The sequence below is a fragment of the Microcaecilia unicolor genome, chromosome 6 (assembly GCF_901765095.1).
Source record: "Microcaecilia unicolor chromosome 6, aMicUni1.1, whole genome shotgun sequence".
In the NCBI taxonomy this organism is placed as follows: domain Eukaryota; kingdom Metazoa; phylum Chordata; class Amphibia; order Gymnophiona; family Siphonopidae; genus Microcaecilia; species Microcaecilia unicolor.
In genome coordinates this window covers 341,050,152-341,073,048 of record NC_044036.1, presented here as the reverse complement: position 1 = coordinate 341,073,048, position 22,897 = coordinate 341,050,152, and the positions used below count along the sequence as shown (strand labels likewise).

The window sequence follows — 22,897 nt, the reverse complement described above, 5'->3', positions numbered from 1 at the left end:
GGGCGGCGGGGATAGTGCTGGGCAGACTTATACGATCTGTGCCGGGGCTGGTGGTTGGGCGGCAGGGATACTGCTGGGCAGACTTATACGGTCTGTGCTAGGGCTGGTGGGTTGGGAGGCGGGACTAGTGCTGGGCAGACTTATACGGTCTGTGCCGGGGCTGGTGGTTGGGAGGCGGGACTAGTGCTGGGAAGACTTATTACGGTCTGTGCCACAGCCGGTGGGTGGGAGGCGGGACTGGTAGTTGGGAGGGGGGGGATAGTGCTGGGCAGACTTATAGGGTCTGTGCCAGAGCTGGTGGTTGGGAGGTGGGGATAGGGTTGGGCAGACTTATACGGTCTATGCTAGGGCTGGTGGTTGAGAGGCGGGACTAGTGCTGGGCAGACTTATACAGTCTGTGCCAGAGCTGGTGGTGGGAGGCGGGACTGGTAGTTGGGAGGCGGGGATAGTGCTGGGCAGACTTATAGGGTCTGTGCCAGAGCTGGTGGTTGGGAGGCGGGGTTGGTGGTCGGGAGGCGGGGATAGGGCTGGCCAGACATATACGGTCTGTGCACTGAAGAGGATAGTACAAATAAAAAAGTAGCACATATGAATTTATCTTCTTGGGCAGACTGGATGGACCGTGCAGGTCTTTTTCTGCCGTCATCTACTATGTTATTATGTTACTATGAATATTGGGCCCTGTATATTTATCTGAATGTGGTGACAGTCACTTAACATGCTGGAGAATCACCAAAGTCCATGTACGTAAGAAAACATGAAGTTCTATGTTTTCAGGCTGAGCGAAAAGCTTCACATCCAGACAGAGTCTCACATGAGGATGTGTCCTAATGTCTGATATACTCTGGAGTTATTCCGTTAATAATATCCAAGGATGGTGACCACATATGGATAGAACATTCCTTAACCTCTTCTCCTTACCAATAACATCCCATGATGGTTCCCTCTTTCTAGTTTCACTTTTCAGCTTTTTCATATTATCTATCTTCTGACAAGTCAACAATTGGGTCACAGTATTTTTGATTTATTATAAATGTGCAACTCTTCAAAACAAGTTTATCTTTACCTGGTCAAAAAGGTAGACAGTGACGTCATCGAAGAAAGAAACCACCTTCTTCTTCCTTTCCAGTTCTTCACAGAAGGACTGGGACAGTAAACTTGGCATCTTCAGAAGGCTCCGAAGACGCCTGGTGTTGCTGTTGACACTGACAACGACAGGGACAACTGAAGCTTCATCTTCACTCTCCTCGCTCTGTTCCTGAATGTTGTAGCAACGCAGTTCTTCATCCGACTCATCACTATCCTCTGTGTCCTCCTCTTCCTCGTCTGCCTCATTGCCTCTGTCTTGCCTAGGTGAACTCTTCCTTTGCAGCAGGTCCAAGGACAGTTGTGGGGCCTGCGTTTCAGACAGGGCACCATCTACTTGTTCTACATACTCTTGTAGCTCGCACTGATCTCCACAGACCTCCATGGCTAATGGGCAGGGCATCTCAGAAGTCACCCCACTGATTTCTGTTGATCTAATGTTTACGTTAGATCTTTGGTCTGGGTCTAGTTCAGACTCTGCTGTGATCTCTTTCAAACTCATCACACCCTTTGCCTCTAGATTCAGCTGGCCAGAAGGGAAGGAAAAGGACTTTGATGATACAATTTGTGTAGCATCACTGGAAGGAAAGTAACTACCATCAGGTACCTCTTTGTTCTCTTCCAAGCCTAAACCATCATCCAGGCAATCCTCACTCACAGTCACTTTAGAGCTGCCACTAATTTCTCTTTCCAAAGTCATCTTTGTGGGGGAGGAGAGGTCTTGAGTTTTACGTTGCTTTGCAGTTGGTTCCTCGTGTATAAAGGCAAAACTTTCTGCAGCTGTGTCACCACTGAAAAAAGCAGGAATGTCTGGAACAACATCTTTTTTATTGCAGGAATCATCATTGGATATGGGGCATTTGTTACTGTTACTTTTGGAAACCAATTGTTCAAAGATACCCACATTCACTTTTGATGACTTTGGTTCTCCTAGGACTAGTTCAGATGTTTTCACAGGGGACTTACACACAATGTCATGAAACTCTGAAGTGTCCTCCTCTTCCTCCTCCTCCTCCTTCAAGTATTTGTCCACATCAGTGTCATAATCTGAAAAGTAGGCAGAATCCCTATAGGGATTCTTCTCATCCAGGCTGTGGAGTTCACTGCTTAAAGATGAAGACATGTGTATCTCCACGGTGGGGCCACTGAGCTCATTTATGGTTAGACCGCTGGGACTTGTGGCCACTTGGTTGAGCACTTCTGGATCCCTTCCCTCTTGAGGCTCCTTCAGGACAAATTCTGGTGACTCAAAGTTTTCTGTATTGTACCCACTATCCAGTGCTTTGGGTTGACTTGATGGATTGAATGTGGTGGGACTGAAGACCTCACAGGAACTTGATGTGGATGGTATTTCCAGTGATTCGAGAGAATCAGGTGTCCCCACTTGTTTCTGAAGAGATTTAAATGGTGGAGCCACATCAGCTCTCTCGGGAAAATCGGAAGAGAAATCCATGAAGACTCCGGAAGTCAGCTCTGCTGTTTCATCATCACTGCAGGTATCCATCTCATTGAAACTCAGACTGGAAGCAGTCTTCTCTGAAAACCCTTCCAATTCACTATCTATAATTTTGTTGACTTCTGGAGGCATTTCTCCTAGCATGACTGCAGCCTCAGATGAATTTTCAGATTTTGTGAGCTCATGGCAGCAGAGTCAGAAACAGACACTGGAGACCCTTCTTTCCCAGTCTCTAGTGGGTTTGATGCTGTCCCAGGAGGGGCAGTTGAATTTTTTGTAAGATTTGACATTTGTGTATAACATGGCTCTGGTTTAGGACTAGCTGTAGCCTCCGAAGGCTCCACAGTAAATATTGAATGCTGCTCATCTTCTTTCACTAGCTCTGATTCTTTTGCTGGTAGACATGGACTAAAAGCAACAGTCTGAGTGGCACTCACATGTGAAGAATGTGGAGCTTCTGAACACAGTTCCTGGGATATGTTTGAAATCTTCCCAACTCATCTTTGTTTGACTGAGAAGCACAAGGGAGACCAGGTGAGCCATCTTGATCCCTCTCCGGGTCTAGTATCTGTTCTGCAGAAGATACAGTTCCACAATCCCTCTGCTTCATCGTGAAGCTGTTCTCCTCACAGAACAGCTCTTGTGCTGGCTGGTGGTCTTCTGATACAGAACCATTCTTCTTCAATAACACATCAGACAGATCGGTCTTCTGCCATGGCTCAGGTCCAGAGGGTTCTGTGACCAGTCCCTTACAGTTGGTTACATGTCTGTGGCACCAAGCGTCAGGATGCTCACTGACCAGTGCAGAGCAAGTGCTGATGTTATTGTTGGCGGAGCTGTTGGATGCCCAGTGCATCCTCTGAGTCATTGTAATGTCTTCCTCAAACCTTCTGCTCTCACAGTCTGTATTCTGACCCCTTTCCTCATCTGTGACCTCAACAGTGACGGACTCGGTTCCCTCACTTTTTGCCTTATTTCCTTTCTGGCCCCCACTTACTGCCTTCTGCATTTCCTGCTCCAGAAACCTGTCTGGGAAAGAGATTGCCTCCTGTTCCTGCAGCTGGACAGGGTCCCTCTCCCTACACAAGTGACTCATGGAACATGAGACCCCCAAAGGGTCCTTGAAGAAGGTTTCCCTGAAGCTTGGAACTGACCACTCTTGGTTCATCTCTGAGGACTTCTCTAGAAGACACTGATCCACACCGTTGGCTGGGGATTGTTCATTGTATTTCATGACTTTATTCCTGCTTTTATAAGATGTGCAGGAATCAGAGTCTTGCCAGGGTTTATTGGTTAGAGGATCCTGCGCCAGCAGTGGCTCCATGGTTACAGATACCGTGGGGCTATTATCAGAATCACACAAGCTCCCTTTTTCCTCTTTCCCACACCAACATGGTGCTTTTGTAGGCGATTCCTGCTGATACTCTGGACTGTAGGAGCCCATGGTATAATCTAGTCCTGCATTGCATTCTGAAGGCTCCTCAATGCGGATGTAATACTCACTGCTTACTGAGGGACTGTGGGCACTGAGGATGGGGACGACACCTGGTGCGTGCAAACTCTGACAGCCCTGTTTGCATTCATAGCAGGAAGGTGAGACTTCAAGGCTGAGGCGTCCTGTGGAAGCGCTAGAATAGTACATGTCTTGGTACTGTGCATTGCTGGGACTCACAGTCCCAGACAATGTCTCAGGCTTGGTGTGCTCCCACTTGTACTCAAAGTTGAGTCCATGACTTGTTTCTGTGACTGTTAGAATATCATCACCGTCCGCATGGAAGTCATCCAGCAGGGGGAAGGAGGAGACCTCTGGGTTTTGGTGGCTGGTGCTGGCACCAGCGCTGCCGCTGGGTTTCATGGAATTCCAGCGCTTCTCAAATTCTTCCTCAGCTTCGGTTGCTCCTTTGGCACACAGGTAGGAAAGCAAAAGATGGATTTCTTCTGCCGTTGGCCTCTGGTCAGACTGTAACCAACAGAACTGCATCACCTCGTACCTGAAAGAACAGACATATTTCATTCATCGGAACCAGAATATTTTCCCATTGTTGTAAACATGCCCTAGCAAACACGCCTTGCTCTTTGTCAGTAAAATAGATCACGGATGGCATTGATCACCCTTCTTTTCACTGGCCTCCACAGGAAGAATCACCTGTATGGCTGCTGCTTAGAGTACCAACATGGTGGAAGGTAAAGTTGCCTGCACAACTTCCTGGTTTTTTTCTGAATGTCATCCACGAGAACAGTAAACACAAGATTTAATGTATATTTTACTTTATATATGGTTTATAGTAATGCCTCTAGTTATACACCGCATTGCAGAGATCATGTGACAGAATGTGTTTATAAAGTTTCAAATTGATTTTAAGGTGTTGGCGTTGGCTCATATGATGGGATACTTTCGTAAAGCGGTGTATCTGCCATCAATGCCAGTTCCAGATATACCAAGGTGACTGCTTAGATCATTCCTCACCTGTCTAGGGTTCATGTAGCCTCCACGTGCGATGCTACATTTTTTTGGTTGGCTCCTGCATTATAGAATAGGTTACCTAGTACAATACGGTCTGAGGTTTCTTTACAACATTATTATGCAGTAAAGAACAATTGAAATAAGTCTTCAGAGTAACATTGCGAAGACAAGATAAACCAGAAATTTACAGAATTATTTATCATTAGAGGCACAGTTCCGATAAACTTTAGATTAATATATTTTACAAATACACAGTGGCGTACCAAGGGAGGGGCGGTGGGGGCGGTCCGCCCGGGTGCACGCCGCTGGGGGGTGCCGCGGCGCGCGCCTGCTCTGAGTTCGCTGACTTCGCGCATTCGCCGCAGCTCTCTCTGCCCTGGAACAGGTTACTTCCTGTTCTGGGTCAGAGGGAGCTCCAGCGCACGCGCGGTCAGGGAACTCTGAGCAGGCGCGCGCTGCGGCACCCCCCCCAGCGGCGTGCACCCGGGGGGGGGTTCCGTGCTGCATCGGGGGGGGGGGTGCTGCACCCGGGGGGGGGGGGCCGCGGTGCACCCGGGGGGGGGGGCGGGGTGCCGCATCGGGGGGGGGGGGGTGCTGCACCCGGGGGGGGGGGGTCGGGGCGCCGCCGCCCCGGGTGTCCGCCCCCCTAGGAACACCACTGCAAATACACATTACAGATCGCAGCTCCCACACACAACACCCCTAGGATTGGATACCCACAGATCACTTAAAAATAGACACCCTCTCTCAGCTGGGGAATAAAATGAGCCTGTTTGAGGGCTTCAGCTGAAATTCACAAGCTGCGCTGTGCTCTCCTAGCTGAGGGGTCCTTTTACAAAGGCGCGCTGAAAAATGGCTTGCGGTAGCGTAGGCGCGGGTTTTGGGCATGCGCCGATCCATTTTTTTTTAGCGAGCCTGTAAAAAAAGTCCTTTTTCTTTTGCCGAAAATGGACGTGCGGCAAAATGAAAATTGCCGCGCATCCGTTTTGGGTCTCAGACCTTACCACCAGCCAATTGACCTGGCGGTAAAGACTCACACGGTAACCAGGTGGTAATGATCTACAATTGCCTCTTGGCGTGTGTCTGTTACGAGCGCCCGAAAATAAAAAAATACGTGCGCCAAAATTGAAATTACCGCCAGAGTCTGGCGGTAACTCCATTTTGGCGCATGTTGGGCGCGCGTAGACGCTTACGTGGCTTAGTGAAAGGGCCCCCTAATCATTACTATTCTTCACAGCTCTTCCTGTCACCCACACGTGGCTCATCTCTTTTGTCTCACTTTTGGGTTCTGACTTTCAGGAACAGAGGAAGAAAGAGAGACAGATGGATAAAGACTACCCTGAGAAAAGGGAAAAGAGGAGTGGGGGGGGGGGGGGGCAGACAGACAATGAGGACCTCACTAGATAGAAAAGTGCATTTAAAATACTAAGGAGCTCATTTTTCTCACAAAAACGTCCAAATCAATATTTTCAAAATCAATTTTTAGAGGTTTTTCTATGACGTTCATCAGAAGTGCTTTCAAAACATAAGGGGGCATGTTGGGTGTGTGTTAAGGATAGGATTTTGGCGTTCCTAAGACTTGGACATTTCACAGCCGTTTTACAGCCATAATGGAACAAAACAAAACCATCCAGGACTAAAACTTAGACGTTTTGAGCTAGACCTGTTTTTATAACGAATAAGGCACAAAAAGGTGCCCTAAATGACCAGATGACCACTGGAGGAAATCAGAGGTGACCACTGGAGGGAATCAGAGGTGACCCCCCCAATACCCCCCCCCCAGTGGTCACTGACCCCCTCTAACCCCCCTCAAAATGTGAATAAAAATATGACTTCCCAGCTTCTATGACAGCCTCAGATGTTAGAGCCAGGTTCCCGGAGTAGTGCAGTCGTCAGTGCAGTGCACCATGGCATGGGGGACTCAAATCCTTATCTTCCTCTACCTGTCACATTTGTGGTGGAAACTGGGAGCCCTCCAAAACTCAGCAGAAACCCACTGTACCCACATATAAGGGCTACTGTACTGGTGTACAGTTGGGGGTAGTGGGTTTGGGGGGGGGGGCTCAGAAGACAAAATAAGGGCGCAACGGTGAGATGTTTTTGAAATCCACTGCAGTGCCCCCTAGGGTTGCCCTATTGCTGTCCTGGGATGCCAGGGTGACCAGTCTACTAAAAATACTGGCTCCTCCTACATCCCAATGGCTTGATTTTGTGCGATTTGCACTTGGGCGGTTTTTTTTTTTTTGAAAATGGATCGAAAAACAAAACGTCCAAACCACAAAACCTTGTTCAAAAAGGTATTTTCGAAAAAAAAGCTAGACGTTTTTCTTTTTAAAAATGACCTTCTTTTCTCTTCAGATTTTGGACGATTTTTGCAAAATGTCCAAAGTCGGACTTAGACGTCATATCGAAAATGCCCCTCTACGTGTGTGTGAATACAGATCTGGGACCTGGATGCTCAGCGATACCAGCACTGAATCTGCGATACATGGGCGGCTGCTGAAAGTTATCCGGGTACGGATGGTATTCCGTGCTCGTACCCAGCGGTACGCGGTTAACTCCCAGTTCCATCTTAGCCCTGTGCCTGGATCGCCCCGGCTCCTACCCAATTAAATCACCTGAATATCGACTCCAGCATTTCACAGACAGAAACACAAACGTGATGATAGCAGAGCTCCTGAGTTGCTCACCAGCGATCGGACAGGGACAGTTTCATCTGAGGCTTGGGTAGTTTGAGCTGCTGCTCCTTGACGGCGTAGGTGAGGACCTGCCTGTCTGTGTAGTGGTGGTAAGGCTGGTTTCCCAATTCAAACAGCTCCCAAATAGTCACCCCCAAAGACCTGTACATAAGAAAAGAGACAAATTGAGTTACTCTAGCTAGAACAGCTTAAGAAATTGAGGAATGAAACAAGTGGTCACAGACTAGGCACCGAGAGCCAATACCAGCCCTTCCACTATAGCCCTGCTGACCTAAGGCAAGGCAAGTTCACGCCAGGCAGCTCAGAGAAAACCAAGCAGTAAAGTCTTACAAATAAGCATGGGAGAGATTTGAACGTCTACCACCTTAAACGTATGCAAATCTCTCTCATGCCTATTCTTTAGGGATATCCTGAAAACCTGTCCTGTTGGCAGCCATTGAAGACCTGGCAGTGAAGATCAAGGTGCTACACAATACCCAACTCTTGACTTCAAGGCTATGGTTTACTAAGCACCCTCATCAGGACAAAAAGGGTCATATCAATGCAATATCTGCCTGAAGGAGTTTCTCTGCTGTATCTTAAGTGGAAGAATGTATTTCAAAATATCAGGTTTTTATATTTCATATTTATTTGACATACCGCAGATCATTATGAAAAACATCATTACCTCAAAAGAGTTATAATTAATCTCTTCTTAACCAAACGGTTCTCTGTATCACCGTGCAGAGAAACACTTTGGGCAGGACTTGGCGAAAGATTTGGAAAGCTTTTAGGCTTATTTTCGAAAGAGAAGGACGCCCATCTTTCGACACAAATCGAGAGATGGGCGTCCTTCTCCCAGGGTCGCCAAATCGGCATAATCGAAAGCCGACTTTGGGTGTTCTCAACTGCTTTCCGTCGCGGGGACGACCAAAGTTCACGAGGGCGTGTCGGAAGTGTAGCGAAGGCGGGACTGGGGCATGCCTAACACATGGGCGTCCTCGACCGATAATGGAAAAAAGAAGGGCTTCCCTGACGAGCACTTGGGTGACTTTACTTGGTCCATTTTTTGTTACGACCAAGCCTCAAAAAGGTGCCCGAACTGACCAGATGACCACTGGAGGGAATCGGGGATGACCTCCCCTTACTCCCCCCAGTGGTCACCAACCCCCTCCCACCCTCAAAGAAAACCTTTTTAAATATTTTTTGCCAGCCTCAAATGTCATACCCAGCTCCATGACAGCAGTATGCAGGTGCCTGGAGCAGTTTCAGGCAGGCGGACCCAGGCCCATCCCCCCCTACCTGTTAACACTTGTGGTGGTAAATGTGAGCCCTTCAAAACCCACCAGAAACCCACTGTACCCAAATGTAGGTGCCCCCCTTCACTCCTTAGGGCTATGGTAGTGGTGTACAGTTGTGGGGAGAGGGTTTTTTGGGGGGGGGTTGGGGGGGCTCAGCACACAAGGTAAGGGAGCTATGTACCTGGGAGCAATTTCTGAAGTCCACTGCAATGCCCCCTAGGGTGCCCGGTTGGTGTCCTGGCATGTGAGGGGGACCAGTGCACTACGAATGCTGGCTCCTCCCACAACCAAAGGGCTTGGATTTGGTCGTTTCTGAGATGGGCGTCCTCGGTTTCCATTATTGCTGAAAATTAGGGACGACCATCTCTAAGGATGACCATTTCTAAGGTCAAACTAAATTTTGCTATTTGGGCATCCCCGACCGTATTATCGAAACAAAAGATGGACACCCATCTTGTTTCGATAATACGGGTTTCCCCGCCCCTTTGCTGGGACGTCCTGTGAGGATGTCCTCAGGAAAACTTGGGTGCCCCTTTCAATTATGCCCCTCTTTGCCAGCCAAAATTTGGAACCAATCTGACATATTCAATTTTAGGAAAAAGTTGAAGGCACTTTCTTTTTTGTAAACAGCTTCCTCTAATGGGAGCTGATTTTAGGAAAATGTGAAAGGCTTTTCACTATACATGATGTTGATGAGTTATGTAAAGGTATTCGGAGTTATCATGTTTTGATTTTTAGTTTTATCTAATTTTTTTGTTGAGAATTTATGTTCTTTCATTTTTCTCTGTTTTATATCATTTAAGGCCTCTTTTACCAAACCGCTCTATCGAGTCCCTTATATGGTCTGAAGCCCCGCCCAATGCATCCCAGGATGCACTGGGCAGGGCGCCGCCATTTTCAGGGTGGCGCCGATGGAAGAGAAGGGAGGCCACTTCCCTCCGCCAATGAAGGTATGGAGGTGGGGAAGGGCCACTAAGACCACCAGGGGGCTGGGGTGGGGATTGACTCGTGGCCTACTGGGCCACCAGGGTTCCCTTTGTGTGAGGGGATACCAGGGGGGGGGATGGAGACCTCTGGATCTCCAGCCCCCGTGTCACTGGTGGGGGGGTGTCGGGGGGGGGGGGGGGTGCAGGCTGCTGCATTGGGGGGAATGGGGGCCTGCTAGCATGCAAATGCATACTGGATAGGGCTCACAATTTCTCCCCAATGGTCTGCAAACCCTGACGTCAGCTCCAAGATGGCGTGAAGGTTTGCTCCGGCCAGTGAGCCAATGTTTGGTGCGCTGGTCATTGATCATTGGGGAGGAATTTGCATGCTAGTTGCGTTCAGAGCCCGCGAGTGCGTTGTTTCACGCTCTCGGGGGCTCTGATCATGGGACAGTAACAAATGCAGGCGCTAGTATGGCACTAGCAGCCTCTAGGGCCTGTGTTTGCTTCTGATCATCGGCCCATCTGTGCATTCAGGATTCCCATGAACTACAGCGTCCAGTGTTTCCATGAAATCACTTTCTTTCAGAGGTCTGCTACCAGCTCTGGAGCTCCCTCTAGTGTGCTAAAGTGAAAACACACGTTCATACACTATACACAACTAATTGTACAATATACCCTTCTGCTTTGGAGCAGGTTTAAAATTGTGGAAGGGAGAAGTTATAGGAGCCTATTTCATAAAGGCACATACACGTGTGTATTTTTTCTATAAAATATACCACATGTTTATTCCACAGGTGCCAGAGCCGGTGGTGGGAGGCGGAGCTGGTGGTTGGGAGGCGGGGATAGTGCTGGGCAGATTTATACAGTCTGTGCCAGAGCCGGTGGTTGGGAGGCGGGGATAGTGCTGGGCAGACTTATAGGGTCTGTGCCAGAGCTGGTGGTTGGGAGGCGGGGTTGGTGGTTGGGAGGCGGGGATAGTGCTGGGCAGACTTATACGGTCTGTGCCCTGAAGAAGACAGGTACAAATAAAAAGTAGCACATATGAATTTATCTTCTTGGGCAGACTGGATGGACCGTGCAGGTCTTTTTCTGCCGTCATCTACTATGTTTACTGCCTTTCTGTAGATACAGTTAAAGCGGTTTACATATACCATCTTTTCTTTTGCAAGCATGTATCCAGATATATTTTAAATACGATTACACCTTTTTTTGTGGAGGACCATCAAAAGGTGACTATCCCAGTGAACTAATACATTTTCACCATGAATGGTCATCATAAAGGTGACCAACTCCCCTTGTGCAGGCAGGGCCGGCGTTAGGGGGTGGCAAATAGGGCAATTGCTCTGGACCCCCCCACACTGCAAGGGGCTCCCAAGTCTGCTTCGTGCTGAAGGAGGCATAGGCTGATGGCCAGGTTTACTTGACTCATGTCAGTAGCTGGTCTCTTGTTTATTTTAAAGATACGTTTTCCTATCATAGATACTATTAAAAAATAATTAAAGAAACTGGAAGGTGAAATAAAAAAATATAAAAAGGACTGATCATGATTCATGGTGAAATTGTATTCTTAGTTCACTGGGATATTCACCTTCTGATGATCCACCACGAAAAAAGGAGATCAGATTGGAGCAATATTATTTAAAAAGCAGCTTCATTTTGGGAATTCTAGTATGTGGTACATTTTGATCCTCTGTGATTAAAGAATTGTTTTGATGTACATAAGTACATAAGTGTTGCCATACTGGGCCAGACTGAATGTACCTGGTAGTGGCGGCAGTGGGGGAGGGTTGTCGTCGGTGGTGGTGGTGGTGGGAGGGGGGGGGTCGAAAGTGGTGGGGGAGGGTCGGTGGTGGCGGGGGGGGGTTATAAGTAGAGGGGGGCCAGGGCTAAATCTGTGGGAGCCCATGCCCCCGTGGCCCCACCTAGCTACACCCCTGGCGTCATCAGTGCTTGTGAATATCGCTCCTCTGTTTCTAGTCTGTATGCAATATGGATTTTCGTAAGCGGCTGGGTGAGGCCAAATTCTAAATACTGCGCCAGAAAAATCAGCGTCGATTAAAGACACAATTAGCGTGATTGCATAAAGAATGTGCCCAACTGAGGATCTGCTTTTTTGCATTTTGTACAACAACATCCTTTATTCAACAATTCTGAATTACAGATAGCTTTTTCAAGAGAACGCAATTTAAGGGAACTTTTATGTCCAGCAGATATTGTGGTCAGAAAAAACACCGTTACAGGTTCTCACACCAAATGTGGATCCTGTTCTTTCTGTAATATTATGATTGAAAATGACAGTTTCTGCAATCCAATAGACGGTAAAACATATAAATTCAGACATTTGACTACATGCAAGACCGATCACGTGATTTATTTTCTCAAATGTCCGTGTGAAAAACTATATATCGGCAAGACAGACAGAAGTTTAAAAACGAGATTGAGTGAACATAAGTCCTGTATTAATTCTTTAAAATGTGGAGCCCCTTTAGTCTCTCACTGCAAAGAGTTCAAGCACAATTTCGAACATTTTCAATGCACAGTGATAGATCATGTGGTGGCACACATCAGAGGTGGAGATCGAAGCAAACTGTTACTTCAGGCAGAACAAAGATGGATCCACAGATTACAGACTTTGGAACCTAGTGGTTTGAATTCAACCATACAATGGGGAGCATTCCTATAAATACATCAGATTGGGATTATACTTTTTCTTGGAAAGAGAATGTTTTTTCTTTGAAAGAGAATGTTGTTTCAGTGTTGGATTGTGACAACAGAGGTCAGTCTATGGCCCTTTAAATTTAAATTGATTACTGATGTGGCAGTCGATGATTGGTCAAAGCGATCTTTGCGTCACATGACGCTCCAGTCATTGATTGGGTAAAGTTTTCTTTAATTTCATACTGAAGTCAGGTGAGGACGCCAACAATTCTTTCCAGAAGACACGAGTTTCGTGGGAATTGCATTGCAAATATAGGTAAAACGACATGATGTTGCTTTTAAGGGATTATGATAATTGTGATCTCACTATTTGTTTCAATGGATTTGTCCGTGTTTAGTTATACCTTCTTTTGTTCTGATTGATTGACAGCGATTTAGGTGCGGGGTTCCATGAATTAGCGGGTTCCCTGATGAAGATTTACGAAACGGGACCGTAGGAACCAATGCATTCATAATATATATTTTTTTGGATCCACCGCCTTATTAGAACGACATCATTCCATGATTCGTGATAAGCTAAGTGATGTTATTTTTGTTATCAGGAACCAATGCATTCATAATATATATTTTTTTGGATCCACCGCCTTATTAGAACGACATCATTCCATGATTCGTGATAAGCTAAGTGATGTTATTTTTGTTATCGTCATTTTTCTGATATTATTTTGATATGATCACAGAGTTTCAAGTCTAATTAGACCTACACACAGATTGATTTAAAAAATTAAAAAAATATTTTTTGAGTATATACTAGAGGGTTTTTCAAGTCTATGATGACTTTTTCTATGTGCTATACAATGTACATTCATGTGCAAACATAGCCATAGCAGTTGAGACTTTTCCCTCATGTGCAACTGAATATCTGCTTTACAGCCATTTAGATTATCTAGTATAGTTAGCAGAGAATCTGTTAGGTATTTTGATATTTTGACATTTTAAGGAAGACAGCAAGTGCTGGACTTCCGCAGGTTGTAATTGGAAGGTATAATGGATTGGGAGCACTGGGAATGTTCTGCTGACCAAGTCAAGTCTTTAGATGCCTTACCAGATGTTGCTGGACTTTGTTTGATCCACCACCAGCAGATTCCCATGAACTTCATCGATAAGCTCCGGAGCGATCCAGCGTAGGGGCACCCACAGTTGATCTGTGGTCACAAAGTAATCTTCCTGAAGAGTTAGTATGAGAAAGCAGTGTCATGTCACATCTTATCTGCTGCCACTTCCTACTCTACTCTCGTTGACCTGTCTCACTTTCTGCCATCACATTATTGGATTTCCAAACCCCCACCCGGTTCAAGACCATAAACCAAGGGGGACTGCAGGAAGATGCAAGACGTACGTAGCACTCTATACAAACATGTATGAGACATCCCTGCACTGCATCTACTCTACAATTTACCTGTATGTTCAGACATTATCCATAGCTCATTCTGAATGGCTCTGAGGAAGGGTCAGAGATTTCTAATATTAAACAGAGGTCTCTTAACTCAGTTTGTTTTTTTTGACCTACAGTAAGTGGACTAACAGGGCAAGCACACAGTTTTATTCAGATATCAACAATGTAAGTGGTGCATGAAAGAGGAGCAGGACTTGGGTGTGATCGTATGTGATTATTATTTGCAGCATTTGTATCCCACATTTTCCCACCAATTTGCAGGCTCAATGTGGCTTAGATTATGCCGTAATAGCGATCGCCATTTCCAGGTAGAGAATTACAAATGGTATTGCATTAAGGCGCATACATGGTGAAGTATAAGACAATATGGTATTGCATAGAGGTTCCTGAGTGATAGAGTAGATTATAACATAAGTTAGATAATCAACTATAAAAAGTTCATTTGCAACATGAGACATAAAGTAGTATTGCGTCACTTTCATTACTAATGATCTTAAGGTGGCCAAACAGGTAGAGAAGGTGAGGGCAAAGGCTAGAAGGATGCTTGGGAGCATAGGGAGAGGAATGGCCAGTAGGAAAAAGGAGGTAATGATGTGTATAAGAATCTGGTGAGCCCTCATTTAAAATTAATACCAGAGGGCTCAGTCCCTTTGCATTTTTAAGCTTATTGAACAGCAGAGGAGTTGGGATGTCATTGCACCATGGAGCTCATACAACTTTGGTTCTGGAAGATCCCCCCCTCCCCCCCCCCCCGTCCCTTTCTCCTTTTGTTTTCAAATTCTTTACATGTTAAATACTGACATATTAAAGAAACTGCTCCTAATAAACCTTCTGAACCCCACCTCCCCCTTCCTCACAGACTCTCACTTACTTTGTACTTGCAATGAGACAGACCGTAATCTCCAATTTTGACTATCAGATCTGCAGTGAGTGAGCAGTTTCGTAGGGCCAGATCACTATAGAAGAGAAGGGTACAGCTGTTATTACACTGGCCTAAATACATCATTACACCAGCACTTTGCACTCAGAACATGTCTTTACAGCAGCCCTGCGTGTTCAGATGTTATTACACCAGCGCTGAGAACTCAGAACATGTTATTACTCAAGGTCAGAAGATGTGGAGGGGCATAATCGAACGGGGCAACCAAGTTTTCCTGAGGGCATCCTCGCAGGATGTCCCCGCGAAGGGGCGGGGAAACCCGTATTATTGAAACAAGATGGGCGTCCATCATTCGTTTCTATAATACAGCCGGGAACGCCCAAATCTCAACATTTAGGTCGCCCTTAGAGATGGTTGACATAAATGTTGAGATGATCGACCTTAGAGATGGTCGTCCCCGATTTTCAGCGATAATGGAAACTGAGGACGCCCATCTCAAAAACGACCAAATCCAAGTCATTTGGTCGTGGGACGAGCCAGCACACCAACCGGGCACTCTAGGGGGGCACTGCAGTGGACTAACTGATGCACCAACTGAACGGAAAAAGCCCTTCCCTTACTGATCCCTTAGCGATTCAGAAAGGAACGGGCATGCATGAAGGAAATCGCATGCAAATGAGCTGCTCGCTGTTAGTTCATTTGCACACGATTTCCTTCCTAAGGAGGGGAAGCCAGTGCAGAGCAGCCAAGCGTTATGCCAAGGATGGCTTCATACATGCAGACAAGCTGCGTGTATAATAGACGTCTACAACCTTAGAAAAATACAAGTCCAGGTGAAAACGTCCAAGTGCTCAGGGATGTCTTTTTTTTTTTTTTTTTCACAGTATGGGTGAAGGACGTCCTTTGCTATGCCTCCCAGTAAAGGGTGTCCAAAATGTGGATGTTTCTGTGAGAAGAATGTCTGTTATGCCTCTGGTACCCTCTTTATTTATTTGGATTTTGGATCACCAGGAGCAATTGAACTCATACATTTTTCAGTAGTAGCTCAAGGTGTTACATTCAGGTACTCTGGATGTTTCTCTGTCCCAGGAGGGCTCACAATCTAAGTTTGTACCTGAGGCAATGGAGGGTTAAGTGATTTGCCCAAGATCACAAGGAGCAGCAGTGGTATTTGAACCGGCCACCTCTGGATTGCAAGGCCAGTGCTCTAACCACTAGGCCACTCCTCTGCTCCTTGAACCAATGCTAGAATTAGGCAGACATGATAGTGTGTGGGAGTTTTGGAGACCACATAGTTCCCCAGGTGTGACTACAAGGCTGAAGGAAGGAGGCTTTCTATCTCAAGAATGTTTCTGGGTGGAAATCCCAACAGCAGAGGACTTTGGCTGGTATTGGGTGGAGACTGCATGCAATGAGTCAATTTTCAAAAGGGTTAGATGCCCAACGTAGGGGTTAGGAGCCTAAATCAGCCTGCCTGAAAACTGATTAGGACTGGGTTCCTAAAACATGGACAGCTACAGTGCTGCAGTTAAATTAGGGAAAACAATTACGCACTCACCCCTGGATTCTATAAAGCGCGCCTAGAGATCTGCACTGAAATGCAGGCGGATTCTATAATAACGCAGGTAACTTAATTGGCTTAACAAGCCGATTAGCTTTGATAACAGCACTAATTAGCAATAATTAGAATTTACGCACACAACTCGCTACGTGCATTCTGTAAATTTTGTTCCTAAGTTGTATAAGTCTAAATTTTGTCGAATTTTCAGTTGAAACGCGCTGAGCATTTCTTTTTGAAAATTGACCCCCGAATTGCTTAGTCATCAGAAATGTGAACAGTACATTAAAGGTTGTTAGTTCAAAACCATTTAGCGCCTGTGGAGCTCAGAGTAGTGTAACACGATCAAGGGTTCAACAGCAGTTAATGTAACTATCACTCAGAGTCAGTCACTGCACAGACACCCATGGATGTTCCTCTTGGTCACTCTCATATACGAGACACATTCACCTGTACAGACTGCCGCAAACACCCCCTGTGGACACAAATACACAAATAAAGAGAATAAAATGTTTCTGTTAATTGCTTCTTGTCCAGGGCGTGGACTGCACTGACCCTCTGTGTCTGGATTAATATTCCATAAGTTAATACACTTTTCTGGTCCTGGAGGCAGCCCAGTCACTCAGGTTTTCAGAATATCCACTGCATGCAAATCTCTCTCATGAATATTCATTGTGGATATCCTGAAAACCTGACTGGCTGGGCTGCCTCCAGGACCAGGTTTGGGAAACACTGTCTTAGCCTTAATTTTCATCTCTTCAGCCAAACTCTCTTGTTTGCCCTCCTCTGAATCTGTTCTGGTCACACAGTCACACTGTATCTTCATTAAAACTCACCAGCACTTTCTAGTAATATCAAAAAGGCCAGAGGACCAGTGGCGTAGCAAGGGGGGGCGGGAGGGGCGGTCCGCCCCGGGTGTCAGCTCGGGGGGGGGGTGCTCCCTGCCAGCTCCCCCCCTTGGCGCATTGACACCCCCCCCCCAGTGCCCACCCTCCTCCGTCCAACCAGCTCCCCCTACCTTTAAAAAAATATTGGAATCCGAAGCGAGGCGCAGCGCCTCCCGCCTGCACGTAAAAGAAATGTGCAGCGTCTCATCGGGCCTTCTCTCGCTCTGTCTGTCCCGCCCTTGTGGAAATAGGAAGTTGCGTCAGCGGAGGGCGGGACAGACAGAGCGAGGGAAGGCCCGATGAGACGCTGCACATTTCTTTTACGTGCAGGCGCGAGGATTCCAATATTTTTTTAAAGGTAGGGAGCTGGTTGGACGGAAGAGGGTGGGCACTGGGTCATGGGGGGTGTCGATGCGCCGAGGGGGGGTATGTCATCGTGCTGCACCCGGCGGGGGGGGGGGGGGTGCAACGGCGAACCGCCCCGTCCTGGGTGGCAGCCCCCCTCGCTACGCCAGTGCAGAGGACAAATGATCTTTTGCTTAAAAGATCAATGGCTTTAGCTGTGCGGCTCTCGGAAGATTATTTTTTTCCGATAGGGCAAAAGAGAAAGGATCAAAAGGAGAGGCAATGAAGAAAATGAGATGAAAGCTGGAAACACACAGGGTGGGAAAGCATTACAGAGAAATGAAAAAGAGAAGTATGCAAAAGTCACTCATGAAAAGGAGCTACAGAGTATGATCAGATGTTCAGGCTGCAGAACTTGTGTTCTTGGAGATTTGCCAGGAGCGGAGAAGATTCTCTGGAAGCGGAGTGAGACGCTGATCCATGCAGAAGGCCATCAGGAAAGAAGAAGGGATGATCATCCTAGAGAAACTGAAGCCACAGATCACCCTCTACAACAAAATCACTGATGCTGGAGTCTGCAAAGCCCACTCAGTCAGCATCAGGATATTGTTACAGACCATGACCAAGACAGTTGCAAGGAAAGCTGGTGCAGAGCCAGGAAACCCCATGCATGGCAAGACCCTCCAGGAACAGGCAGCAAAATCAGAGAGTGAGAGCACATCATGACAACATGACACCGAGTCTCTATGCACAGCTATAGGTGCATCCTTGTAGGTTTGACTTTTCGGTGAAAATTATGATTTCACGTCCCTTTAAATTCGGATATATGCAGTATAGCAGCCTAGTGGGGACTTGATCGATTGGACCTTCTGTGTTCGATCTGGTGGTCTGTGCTAAGTGCTATCAGGGATCGATTTCATAGCCTGTGCCACATGTTATCGGGGATCAACTTGCCAGTCTGTGCTCGATTGGATGGCCTGTGCCACATGCTATCAGGGATCAACTTGCCGGCCTGCGCTCTCTGTTCTGTGATCGTCTTGACTGCCTGTGCCCTCAATGTCTTGCTCCTTGACTCGTCTTGCTCTGTCCTGTCTTTGCAGCAGGTCCCTCCTGGGGTTTATTTCCTCTAAAAACTATTAACGTTATACCAGCTCTTCTTTGTCCTGTGCTGCAGTAAAAACTACAAGTCATCAAATGGGTCTGAAAAGTCGATAGTGGCGCTCAGCAAATGCGCACTGGTCAGGTGGTTGGGGGCTGGGGAGCTGCGCTGTAGTCACAGGGACTATGGACTCACATGGCTGTGTCATCCATCCTTATATCCAGCCTCTGAGCAAGGGCTGCATGATCATACACGCTTTACTTTTAGCAGACCCTGAATATCATCACCCCCCCCCCTACCCGGCCCCTCCCTACCTGTGCACATAGTTATTTCTGTGAAGGTGCAGAAGGCCACATGCCACTTCACACGCCATTCGCTGCAGTGTCAGGGGGTCTGGAGCCATTGAATCAGCTGCTCTGCAGCTTCGGAGGTAACCCTTGAGGTCTCCCTGTGCAAAACAGAAAAGTCACAGATCCTTTACTCTTAAGAAACAGGCAGGAACCTGTAACCCCCAACCAACGTCTACAGTACTTGCTTTAATGTTCCTTTCCTGCTGCCCTTTATGTGACTGTTGAAAGCTTATCTGCTTCATTGGCAAGATTAAGCTATGGGGGAAAAAACGTGGCTTTTGTTACACACAGGGTGTAGCTTCTGTATATTATTAGCTAAGACATTTCTCATCCTTTATTTTGTGGGGTATCACTAAGATAGTGGGAAGGCAAACCTGAGGGAGGGCAAAGGAAGGAGGAGTGTGTATAATCGGGAGAGGACAAACAAGCCAGAGTGCAGGGGAAAAAAGTATATGCGGGAGGTGGTGGAGATGAAAACGGTAACGGAATTCAAAACTGCGTGGGATAAACACAAAGGAATCCTGAGATTGGGTGGCAGAGCCGGTGGGGGGAGGCGGGGCTGGTGGTTGGGAGGTGGGCCTTGTTCTGGGCAGACTTCTACGGTCTATGCCCTGAAAATGGCAGATACAAATCAAGGTCAGGTATACACCTAAAGTAGCACATATGAGTTTAAATTATTGGGCAGACTGGATGGACCGTGCAGGTCGTTTTCTGCCGTCATCTACTATGTTTTAACACAATTATGACACTTGCATCCCTGTGTCTATATTTAATGTAGGTACACAGTGCTGGACAGACGCAACAAACGCAGAGCAGGGAGGTTGATCTTGAAAGGAAAGATTACTGCTGCTGCCCTGGACAGTTTTGGACAGCTTGGCGCCGGCTCTGCGGGGCTCAGTAAGAGTTATTTGATTTTATAGTCTGCTTCTTCATGAAACATGCTTAGTTGCAAATATAAGCAGGGCTTTTTTTGAGGGGGTACTTGGGGGTACTGAGTACCGGCACCTTTTCCACTGTCTGCTAAAATTGACCCATGGTCCCTGAGTTTATTAATGAAAGAGCTCAGGCTCTACACACCAAATTCTGCCTTGCCTTAGATTCTGTGACTGGTTGCAGGGGGCCTGGCATTTGGGGGGTGGGTCCCTCAGTAATCACCCCACCCCTGAAGAGTGACCTAGCATTTGAGTACCGGCACCTTTTTTGCTAGAAAACGCACACTGAATAATACAAATCAATATTTATAACATAATTGATAAAAAATAATCTGTGAAGGCCTAGTGAGTATACATAGGACACAATCAACAACCTTCACTATATAAAGCATCAAACAAACCAACAATTTAATAATCACAACAAGATCACTGCAATAAATATGTTTCCTACAGGAACAGTCCCCAAATTCTAGAAATGGTTCTAAAAGTTGCATGCGCAAATTTGGGCACACAATTAAATTGAATAATGAGCCAATTAGCACCGATAATTGGGCCCTAAATCAATCATTGGTGCTAATTGCCATCAATTTAAATTCACGGCCTGCATCTGTGCGTAAGGTAAGGGGAAGGGCGTGACGGGGAGGGGGGGTGACGGGGTGTGTGACAGGGGGGCGGGGCGAGGACGTGAAAGGGGCGGAGCAGGGTGTGAAAGGGGATGGGGCAGGGTGTGTGGTGGGGGCGGGGCATGTGTCCTCCTTTTGGGGGGACAAAATATGGTAACCCTACTAAGGCGTGATCAGGCCTGTGTCTGGCCTCTGAATCTTTTCCTGGGCGAGGGTTCGTTCCGTAACCTGAGATTTTGTGGGTGGCCAGTACTCACCAGCGGGCAATACTCCATCACCAGCAGGTACGGTGTGACCTCAGCGCACTGTGCTAAGCACTGAAGCAGGTTTGTGTGTTGCAGGGCCCTGTGGAGTAAGATAAAAAGCAGATTAGAGGGTGGAAAGAAGCTGGAACTGTTTGCTTAATATTTTCAAAATTATGACTCTATTCTTGTTCATTCAGCCTGAAAAAAACTGAAAAGTGTTAGGAAAAGATTTCCATGCTGTGCTTTCTACTTGCTTCCTGGTAGCTAATGTGTATTTTATTCCATGACAGGTCTCAATACCGACATCAGTCACACATTCCAGGGTTAGGACGTGATAACGTGAAATTAACAAGACACACTTTCTAATTTAGGGGTCCTTTTACAAAGGCACACTGAAAAATGACTTGTGGTAGTGTAGGCGCGGGTTTTGGGCGCGAGCCAATCCATTTTTCAGCGCGCCTGTAAAAAAGGCCTTGGTTTTTTTGCTGAAAATGGACGTGCGGCAAAATCAAAATTGCCGCGTGTCCATTTTGGGTCTGAGATCTTACCGCCAGCCTTTGACCAAGCGGTAAAGAATCCGGGCGGTAATGACCCACACGTGTCAGTTACACAAGCCCGAAAATAAAAAGAATATTTTTCAGACGCGCGCATCGGACACACGCCAAAATGAAATTACCGCACGAGCCATGCGGTAGTGAGGTGCTAACTCCATTTTGGTGCACGTGGAGGGGAATAATCGAACGGCGCTGGCGAAATAGATTGCTGGCGATCTATTTTGGCGGCACCGCAAATAGCTGGCCGAACCGTATTAATTGAAAAAGATGGCCGACCATCTTTTTTTTTCGATAATACGGTTTGACCCAGCCAAATGCCAGAGTTCGCCGGGTTTGAGATGGCTGGTTTTGTTTTTCAGCGATAATGGAAACAAAAAGCGGCCATCTCAACCCCGGCTAAATCCAAGGCATTTGCTCGTGGGAGGAGCCAGCATTCGTAGTGCACTGGTCCCCCTGATATGCCAGGACACCAACTTGGCACCCTAGGGGGTACTTCTAAAAATATATATATATTTACAAATACCTCCCAGGTGCATAGCTCCCTTACCTTGGGTGCTGAGCCCCCCAAATCCCCCCTAAAACCCACTCCCCACAACTCTACACCATTACCATAGCCCTTATGGGTGAAGGGGGGCACCTACATGTGGGTACAGTGGGGTTTGGGGGGGGGGGGTTTGGAGGGCTCAACACTTAGCACCACAAGTGTAACAGGTGGGGGGGGGGGGGGGGATGGACCTGGGTCTACCTGCCTGAAGTGCACTGCACCCATTAAAAACTGCTCCAGGGACTTGCATACTGCTGTCAGGGAGCTGGGTATGACATTTGAGGCTGGCATACAGGCTGGCAAAAAAGGTTTTTAATTTTTTTAGTGTGGGATGGGGTTGGTGACCACTTGGGAAGTACGGGGAGGTCATCCCCATTCCCTCTGGTGGTCATCTGGTCAGTTGGGGCACCTTTTTGAGGCTTGGTCGTAAAAATAAAAGGACCAAGTAAAAGCGGTGAAATACTCATTAACGCCGCTTTTTTTCCCATTATTCGCGAAAGCCGGCCATCTGGTAGCCACGCCCATGCCCGCCCATGTCCCGCCTTCGCTACGCCGCCGACATGCCCCCTTGAACTTTCGCCAGCTCGACGACGGGAAAGCGGCGAAGGTGTCAAAAAAGCACCTTTCGATTATACCGATTTCGCTGCTTTTGAGAGATCGCCGGCCATCTCCCCATTTATGTCGGAAAATGGCCGGCGATCACTTTCGAAAATGAGCTGGATAGATGCTTACGTGGCTTTAGTAAAAGGGCCCCTTAGTGGCGCTGTATGCCTAGGAAAACCGGACAGTTTTAGCTTTTCCTTGGTGTAATACATTTATGGGATAATGAGTTACAAAGATTGTAGAATTACT

General features: G+C 47.1%; 1 protein-coding gene across 1 annotated transcript in view; it reads right to left on the bottom strand.

The window, feature by feature from the left end:
* The window catches only part of LOC115472581 (serine/threonine-protein kinase LMTK1-like), a 47,175-nt gene that overhangs the window by 5,912 nt on the left and 18,366 nt on the right, over positions 1–22,897 (bottom strand). The window contains exons 5-12 of the mRNA XM_030206875.1: positions 20,960–21,047; positions 19,112–19,245; positions 14,900–14,984; positions 13,678–13,799; positions 7,697–7,846; positions 3,129–4,533; positions 1,067–2,722; positions 922–985 (exon numbers count right to left, since the gene is read on the bottom strand). Coding sequence (XP_030062735.1) covers positions 922–985; positions 1,067–2,722; positions 3,129–4,533; positions 7,697–7,846; positions 13,678–13,799; positions 14,900–14,984; positions 19,112–19,245; positions 20,960–21,047 — 3,704 coding nt within the window. The remainder of the gene's footprint in view (positions 1–921; positions 986–1,066; positions 2,723–3,128; positions 4,534–7,696; positions 7,847–13,677; positions 13,800–14,899; positions 14,985–19,111; positions 19,246–20,959; positions 21,048–22,897) is intronic.